This window comes from Narcine bancroftii, chromosome 5 (assembly GCF_036971445.1).
Source record: "Narcine bancroftii isolate sNarBan1 chromosome 5, sNarBan1.hap1, whole genome shotgun sequence".
NCBI lineage: Eukaryota > Metazoa > Chordata > Chondrichthyes > Torpediniformes > Narcinidae > Narcine > Narcine bancroftii.
This window is the reverse complement of record NC_091473.1, coordinates 171565604-171575223: the sequence shown is the minus strand read 5'-3', so window position 1 is coordinate 171575223 and position 9620 is coordinate 171565604. Positions and strand designations below refer to the sequence as shown.

At 37.8% G+C, this 9620-nt stretch overlaps 1 protein-coding gene across 6 annotated transcripts in view; it reads right to left on the bottom strand.

Annotated features, from left to right (window-relative positions):
- Nucleotides 1–1019: 1019 nt before the first annotated feature.
- Nucleotides 1020–9620, bottom strand: part of LOC138764190 (constitutive coactivator of PPAR-gamma-like protein 1) — a 130483-nt gene continuing 121882 nt past the window's right edge. For 2 of the 6 annotated variants that reach the window (XM_069939763.1, XM_069939762.1), the window contains 2 exons: nucleotides 8308–8410; nucleotides 1954–3860 (listed from right to left, as the gene is read on the bottom strand). In XM_069939763.1, coding sequence (XP_069795864.1) covers nucleotides 3513–3860; nucleotides 8308–8410 — 451 coding nt within the window. In that variant the 3' untranslated portion in view covers nucleotides 1954–3512. Of the gene's footprint in view, nucleotides 1902–1953; nucleotides 3861–8307; nucleotides 8411–9620 lie in introns of those variants that run through there. The other 4 variants (XR_011358044.1, XR_011358043.1, XR_011358045.1 and 1 more) reach the window with 4 other exon arrangements.

Sequence of the window (9620 nt, the reverse complement as noted above, 5' to 3'; positions counted from 1 at the left end):
TGGGATGTTTTCCCAGGAGCTCAGGAGGCTGAGGGGAAATCTAATATTTCATTAAACCAAGAGGCATTACATCATGAGAGTATTGTCAGAACCTTGTCCCCCACGGTAAAAGTGTCACACTAAAGGACTAGCATTTAAGGGAGACGAAGTTTAAGGGTGATGTCTAAGGCAAATTATTTTTACAGAGTGAAGTGCCTGGAATGGGCATTTGAGAGGCTTTTAGCGTGTTACAAGAATATGAAGGAGATAAGGGTTGGGGGGAGGGTGGGGGGGATATCTATCAAAAGCAGCAGCTTTAGTTTGATTTGGATATCATATTCAGCACAGACAGGTAGGCCGAAGGCCTGTTCCTGTGCTACACTGGGCTTTTTTCTGATCACACTTTAGGAAGCATATTAAGGCCTAGTCAGGTGCAGAAATTTATAGAATTGTTACAGGGATGTGGGATTATAGCTGCAAGATCGAGGTGCAGATTTTTATGGCTCTGAAGGAACTTGGACATAAACAAGATGTTGTCAAAAATTCCCTTTACTTTGCGATGAAATGTAAAGAAAACTTTTTTTTCACATAGACAATGATTCGGATTGTCAGAATATGGTGGAACAGTCAAAAAGGCCTTCTGGTACTGCAGGTAGAGCGAGGGAAAGGTCTGAATGGATTTGTTCATAAAATTACGAATGACTCACAGTGCTGAATGGTGACCTCCTGTGGCACAAAAATACTATGATTAATTCAACGTTGATGGATTAGGATCCTCGGGATTTTTCAGCCCAAAACGTTTCCCAGCTTCACTGCTCGTCCAACATTCAAATGACTAATGAGCATGAACATTTGGAATACAAGTGGAATTCAGCATCGAGTTAATCTTTTGTTTTGTTTTGCCTGGTTACACTATTTACTATCTTAATGAAGTTATAATCAAATCTCAGCAAAATGAATTGCATTAAGATCGCTCCAAGTGGTCCCGACACTGCAGTGGAGGCATAAATTATAAATGTTTTCCAAACAAATGTTGTTGATTAGCATTTAATAATATCACTGCCCACCGAGGTTATGTTTCATTCTTCTTAATTTTTCCAAATTACAAGTATGCAGAGGTTTCAAATAACGTACAACTGAATTGCACACCTTTTATACTCCAGGGAAAAACTCCATTTCATTAACTTTCAATGACACTTCGAGATGCGCGTTGAAGGTCTGCAAAGACAAAGTACATTATATGCCAATCAGAAGCAATGCAATCCATCACCCTGTCCATTTGGGAAGACTCTTTTACTTCATATTTTACTGTCAGGTTTAAAAAGGACATCTTTCTTCTACCCGGACTAGTTTCACAGATTACAAAAATATATTTGGAAGAATTCTGAAGGGTAGATTAGCAATGCTGCCATTTTGATGGACTAGCTTAGATTCATCCATTATTAGTTTTTCACCTGACACAAGGAGCATAGCTGTTGAATCATTATTTGCTGCACCCAGAGATTAGTACGCTAAGAATCAATTTCATCTCTTTTTAGCAGATTACATTCATTGGGTCTGAATACAAGGGAACTCACCCATGTACATCTCCACAATTGTTTTACCTCTTTTTTAGTTGCGATGAAATGTTATTGAACTGAAACATAAACCTTGTTCTGTTGCCACAGATACTGCCCGGCTTGCTAAACAAAATTACATGAAAAATATTTGTGAAACAGCAAACTAATTCTGAAAATTATTTTAGTTTACTACATAACTCACCAGGATAAATTCATTTTTAGAAAAGGAAATAATTTCAATCCATAGCAAACTGAAATGGGCATTTGCCCAAACCTGATCCATATTCTTCGCAGACGAGTGAAGAGTTTGCCCTAGCCTAGCTTTGTTGACGTGAGAGATTTCAATTCAACTGGTTCTCAGTCCTAGCAAAAATCAGAACGATTCATTCAGTCAGTAGGGGGAAAAAGACAAGGGTTTATACTAAAAGAATAAAGATTTTTATTAAGCATTGTAAGTTGCATTCAATAGCCTTCCAGTATTACACCACACCATAATCCATCAACATCCGAGCAAACCCAACAGTAGTTCATTCTTGCACAATCCATATTTAGGTAGAACTCCTTTCAACTTACAGAAAAGGTACTATGTAGCTGTTGCGGGCAGGGAACTTTTGGGGTGGGGTGTTACATTTTATTTCTGTTCACTAATGTGTGATGAAGAGCATCAGGAAAATTATATGAAATAATAAAGAATTCTGATTCAAAGTACATCTCTTTTTAAACACTAATGAAACAGCGAAACGATACAAGTATACTTGCTTATACTAAACTCTTGACGGGAAGTTTTTAAACGAGCAATTTGCTGAATTGTTTGCTATGGAGGGGGGAATTGTTTTGACAAATGAAGCTTTTGAAGAATTTTGTCGAAAGATCACTTTGCTAATACAAATGCATAAAACAGCAACGGAGAAGAATATGAATACAGTAGCGATGAGTACACCAGGGTTAACATTAATCATTCAGAGTGGCTAGATAATTTTTGTAGGATTTAGAATAAATGCAACAGAGGTCAATAACCACAAAATTTAAGGTTAGAGCAAGATCAGGTAATGACTAAACATATTTTAACATCTTTTATAGGACTATGACTAACTGTTTTAAAATTTGTAAATGGGCACAGTACTTGTAGGATGGAAGAAAGAGGACGATAACATGCATAATATTAACTACACTTCAAAAATTATGAACCATGCAGAAGTTTAGCTGTAGTACTAATGTCTACATTTGATTCAAAAACCACTGATTTCATTGATTCACGGATGCATGGTAAGAGCTGTCATATTCACAAAATTATCAATTGAATGGTGTTTTACTTTTTAAAGGTCATCTGCATCTTCAATGAATGGTTTCAGTTGTTTCTTGACATGTCATTTGCTTCTTACACATATTTGCTTTTTCTTAAAGATCGCCAAAACTGAAGCTGCAATATTACTTCCTAGAAACTTAACACTGAATTGTTTTATTTTAAAAAATCTTTTGCTGACGTTACCACACCAAAACTAATGACACTGAAGTAATAGATTTTTTTTGGTGTGGTTCTGTGCCTTTTTAGGCTTATGATATTTAAATCTTAAAATAAGCAACTGACACAACACATAAAATCAATTAAGATGGCAAAGTCATGATGCCAAGTACTGTACTGTATTTTAACCTGTTCAAAACTGCCAAATTAAAGCCATATTTGCTTTACCTTCTGTAAAAGAAAATGAAAATCGTCTTAACCAGTTTGAATGTCTTGCAATACCATGTCAAAGGTGGGAGTCAAATGCTCTTCATTCCATTTTGTAGCATTCAACTGCAACTGGCTAGAAAGATTGCTTGTTAAACAGCTGACATCGAAGAGGGATCCAAATTTCAAATGTCCTCGTTTCTCTGAGAAGAAAATAATGTATGCAACTGTAGGCCATCCTTTTCAAATATTCCTATTCTGTAACCTTCAACACATCCTTCACCCCCTCAACCAAAAAAAAACCATTACTCTTCCTTTTTCAGGACAGCAGTATCAAGATTTTCATCTCTATTGCAACTGCTATCTGTAGTTAGTGCATTTAAGTGAGGAGTTGTATTGCACATTTTAGAGTCATTATTCAAGGCACTTTCAGTTTGATTGGAAGCCCTGACGTCTCCTTTGTTTCCATTCAGCTGGGAAATGGGTTTATTTTCATCTGAAACTTCATTTTCAGCAAGTGAGCTATCTGGAGAGTCTGCTACAAGGCCTGACTGAGGTTTTTCATGTTCCTCTGAACCGTGGTCTCCTGTATACACAGGGCCCTTCAATTCTTGAGCAACTTCTTCTGCAGAAGCAGCGTACGCTGGCTGAACCTGTTATACAATGAAAAGAAATAAGCAGGAACTTTTTAAAAAAAACATGACAAAACTGATCATTAAGATATTATAACCAGCCAGCAACATTACTGACATATGAACCTATGAACCATATTTTAAAGTTCTGTATAAAATCATGAAAAACACGTTGATGTCTGTTTAACCAGGTCATCGTACGATGCTTAAAACTGAAAGTAATGTTTTTGAAATGAGACAATAGCTCTACACAACCTAAACATCACATTTCTGCATTTCAATTGCCTTATGAAGATTAATTCATTCCACTGCAATTTTGTACAAATGCACTCTCCCCCTGTGAAAATTATGAACGTGGCTTTTTTCATTCCTTTACTTCATTACAAATTCCTCTTTTTCCTTGTTCAGAACAAAATTTGTCTTCCTCTAATACAAAGAACCTCATGCTTTCTGATACTACTCTATTTTCCATTTATCTACTTCTTTTTGTCTATTCATGTTTCTTTTGTAACTTGCACCACTAATTTACACAACGTACTTTACCTCCCCAATTATTATCCCCTACAAACTGTCCAATTCTTAATCCAAGTTATGTCCAAATAAATGATACTCATGTGAAAAGCTGAAGCCTGAGCATTGATCATGAGGAACACAGCTTCATATCCTGACAATTGGAATATAATTCCATTGTCCCTTCTCAGAATTACATTTTATAACAAATTATCAATCAGTTTGACCTCTACAACTTATACAGCCAATGGTATGGGTGGCAAGATCAGCGTAGTGGATAGTGCAACACTATTAGTGTCTGCAAACAGTCTGAATTAAGTGCTTGTCTGTAGGAGCTTGTACTGTGATGGACTATGTTATTTTGTATATTGTACATAGGTATGTTTTAGAGATAAATTGAGAGTTTTTTTTGTGTTGATCACAAACAAAACAAACACTTCACAACACAGATCTCATTTAAAATGCCAGAGCTCTGCTCAAGCCAGACAGTCCAGGCTCCGAGTGCCTTTGCAAAATGCCTACAAGAACTTCACAAGTTGGTGTTAATTGGACATGCTGCGGAGTAATGGATTATTGTTTTGGAAAGCAACAGGTGAATGGACTCAGGAGATTGGGTCCAGTGCCGCACTCTGTCTGAATGCAGTTTGCTGTTCTAAGAGGGCCATGTAGGTTTCTCTGAGAGAGGGAGAGAGAGATTCAGTTCTACAGTTCAGTAGCAGCAGCTGGGACTGGATCAAGCTTGTGGAAAAACCCCATTTTGAAGATGGGTTGTGAGTTCAAAGCCCTTGTGGCCCATATAAGAGATGGCTGGCTGTATAATGTTTCACCTGAGATAAGGGAAACAGAAAAGGAACTCTGTGGTGACCTGAAAGAAAGAGGATGTCATCTGGAGAACCCTGAGGGGGCAAGTTTCTTCGGCAAGACACTGAAGTGGCTGATTGGAAGGAATCAGTTGTGTGTGTCCAACGAGCAACAAATCTCTCTGAAAACCGACAAGAACCTTCCTGAGCAGTAACCATTGACCTTTCAAGCACCAAAGCCTGGTGAAGATTCATAAATGTTCATTTCTGTGCGCAGTATAAGAATTGCCTGATAATGGTGAACTTGGAGGAATGAGAAATGAGATTGAACTGTGAATCAAATAACTTTTCTGAACTTAGACACACATAACTTACACGTGCACTTAGAATTAGAAGCGGGTTAAGTAAATCAACAGAGTTAAGTTAAAGTGAGATCCTGTTTTCATGTTCAAAGATAATTAAAAGCAACTTTTGTTTAAGTCTCCATTTGTCTTGGTGAATTTCTATTGCTGCTGGGATTTGGGGTCCTCTGAGCTCATCACATTGCATTCTCCCCCTGACTGCGTGAGTTTCCTCTGGGTGCTCTGGTTTCCTCCCGTCCTTCAAAAATATACTGGGAGTGCAGGTCAATTGAGCTCCACAGACTCATGGGCCAAAAGGGCCTGTGTTACTGGGCTGTGTATCTGTGTATGTATGATGGTTTATGAGTCGGGAAAGATCTGGCAAACAATATAATTTAGCAAAATATGGGAAAAGTAAAAAGCATTATATAAACAGTGAGAGGCTACAACAAGTATCTAGGGGAACAGAGTTATGTTTTAATTATATAAGACATTACGTGGAGCACTGCACTGTATTGTTTTCCTTTTTAAGGAAGGATGCTCACATGCTGATTCTTGGAATGGGCAGGTTAGAGGGTTTAGACATGTATGCACTAAAGTTTAGAAGGGTGGAAGGGTGTTTGATTGAAGATTTTAACATCCTGAAGTGCATTGGCAGAATGAACTTGAAGACAATATTTCATTTTATGGAGAAATTAGAATGGGGATTAAAAAAGGATTGCTTATTTCAAATCTTGAAGAAAATTTTTGTTTTTCAAGGGTGGTGGATCACAGAATTCTCTTCCTCTAGTTACGGTAGAAACAGAGATTTTGATTATTTTTAAATCTGAGGGAGCTAGAATCTTGATCAAGAAGATTTTCAATGACTATCATGAGTAGACTTAAATGAGCTCACAATTAGATGAGCTATTATCTGAAATAGCAGAACAGTTTGAAGGGCCAATTAGCTTCATGTTCCTAATTAATACTTACCACATTATTGTTGCGAGGAATCTAGTGGGTTGCCATGAAATCATTTCTTTGATCTAAAAATATTTTCTTAGTTTGTTTCTGATTAAAAATTAAAATAGAGCACTTTTGATCTCCCTTTAGTCCCTCACTTGAAAAGGATCGTTATTTCTGAGAGAATCCAATAGTTCAGTCTGTGAGGACCAAGTAAGAGTTGATTGGCAAAATCACAACACTGGAGTAAGTCAGCAGGCCACACAGCGTACTTTATATAACAAAGATGAGGATACATAACGTTTTAGGCTCGAGTCCTCCATCAAGGTATGTAAATAGGCCCTTCAGCCCAACTTGACCACAATGACCAAAATGTCTCACTCACTCTAGTACCACCTGCCTGCATTTGCCAGATATCCTTTTAAACCCATCCTTTGCAGGTTTCCATTTATTTTTTTCTTGAACTTTGCAACAATACCTGCCACAACCACCTGCTCAGCCACCCATCACCCTCTGTGCAAAATACCCCTTTTTGGGGCAAAGGATTCTGAGTTCACCTGATCTAATCCCCTCATGATTTTGTATACCTCCATGAGATCAGCCCCTCATCCCCCTGCACTCCAAGAAATAAAGCCCTAGCCAAGCAACATCCTCATCAATCTTTGTACATTCTGAGTCCTGGCAACATCCACGTCAATCTTCTCTGCACCTCTCTCCAGCCTGACATATTTCCTACAGCTGGATGTCCAAAGCTGAAAACAATACCCCAAAGGGGACCTGACCAACGTCTGATACAACTGCAACATGACCTCCTAACTTCTATACTGAATACAGTGAGATGGGCAATTTGAATCCAAATTGCACAAGCTGACAAAACAACATGAAATTAATTTCTATTCATGCTGCTTTACTGGTTCTTGGTTCGATGACACTTAGATCTTATAAACCCTGGGAGATAGCATCCTGAAGCTCTCAAAAGCCGGTAGTGATCTACACAACTTGTCTTATGTTTGAAAGCAAGTAATCAAAGCATATGAAATGGATAGGAGGTCCAATCTAGACACCTTGCTATCAGATTAATTGGTAAAAATGTTCTTAATACATTTTTAGGACCATTAAGTGTTGAATATTTAAAACAAGGATGACCTCTGCCATTAATACCATGTTTTCCATAACGATGGTCAGCTCCTCCTCCATGTAGCATAAAATTCATTCAGGATCTTTCACAGAGTCCCCAGGTTGGACAACCATGGCGTGAAGATTTCAATCAGATTCCACCTTTACCAGGCCTCACCCAATTAAAAAAAAGTAGTCTTTGCTGGGCTATTAAGTGTCTAGAAGGGCAAACAGATCGAACAAGGAGGAGATAGCTGGCCGGGTAGGGAGGGAAAACTGTTTCTTTTTCATTTATTCAGAGATTTTTTTTTCCTTTAGATTACTCTAAAGAAAACATTTCAAAATTGTATGTCTATTGTGACTCTTTCTTAACACTTTTTGAAGTGCAAATCACAGTTAGAGCTTTCTACTTTCAAAAAGTTAAACAGGTAAGATTTACACATCCACAACATGCTCCAACATCTCAACTTCCAACAAGTTCAGCTGCTTGGTTTCTTTTTAATTGATAATAATATTGAAGCATAAGCCACCACCCATAACCTGAGATGAATTCATGGTTTCATTTTCATAGCTGCCAGCTCCAGTTTTGGAGCGAGTTAATTAATACCCCTACATAATAGTCAGTAGCACCACTGACTGGCCTGCTTTATTTTTGGAATATATCACATTATGAAAACAGACATTTAATATTAATAATTATTCAAAAGACAATACATTTAACTCCAACAGGAGGAACAAAAACACCATCTTGTCGCTCACCCCCTGATTTCTGACATTCCAGACAGCCGCACTTTTAATGTGGTACTTGGCTCCTCTGCCAAAACGACTAGCAGCTGGGCTGGAGATAATGCCTCTTGCACGCCTTTAAAAAAAAAGAACATTTCAAGTACATGGTAGTCATTTCACACAACCATAAACAATAGTACAGGATCACAAATACTTGTTATTATATTTTTTAAAACATGAAGTTTGTTTAAAAAAAATTTACCAATCCAAACCTTTCAATCTAGTAGCTTATACATTCATATTCTGCTATTCCCAATAATCTATGTAAAAATAATTTACTGCATGTTTGGGTTAATTGTATTTCATTCAAAATCCATTGCATTCCATGTTTATCTACACATCAATTTTCCAACACTGAAATCTTAAAAATGGGTGCAAAGATTTTGATGCAGAATAAATCTGCAACAGCTATTAAAATGTAGACACCATCCAAGTTTCATACTCCTGGTTCATTTAAACAATTTACAAAACACCCAGTTCTTGATTGTTGAATAACTGCACAGCTCAACAAAAGACACAATATCACAAATTACTAGCCTGCAATACCAAGCCAGTTTCCATTTCTTAAGAAGCAGCATTTTAACTACAGCTCTTGTTCAATCTCCTCTCCAATTTCTTCCACTTAATACCACACTGGAGGAGATGGAAAGAGAGGGAGATGGCTGGATCATTTAGGCCGTTAACTTATGGTCATGATACAAATGCCAGTATTTACCATTTTCCCCTAGTATGTTGGCCAGATTGCCAAAACCAATGGAATCCTATGCATGGTTCACCTGCCAATCATTCTCTTACACTCAAAGAGATCAGCATTCCTCTCAAAGCTTCATTTTCTGGCTGGTGCTTTAGCAGACAGCTTCAAAGCACCTGGAGTCTTGAGTGAATGACCAAGGCTCCAGAAAGGAACAGTGTCTCTAGTTCAGTCTGGAATGGGGGTGGAGCATGAAAAGTGAATGGTAAGAGGTCCCTCCACATACAAGAAAACAGTAAAACTGAAGAAATGGCACCAAGGGGTTCCAAGACTGGAAGGAACAAGTATTGTACATCTGAACACACAGAAGCAAGTCACAGACCTTCCTCCTCCACGCTGTTTCGTCCCACCCCAAGTATTTCAAGTGCGCAATGCAGTTCGGATTTTGGCAAGCTCAAACATCCAATGTGACTATTAATTGTGGGTAAATTAGAGTGGATTCACAATTGGATGTTTCAACCCAAAAATAATATTTGCAACAAATCAGAAGATTCTTCCAGCATGTTAAATCCCAATGAAAGCAGATACTGTGCAA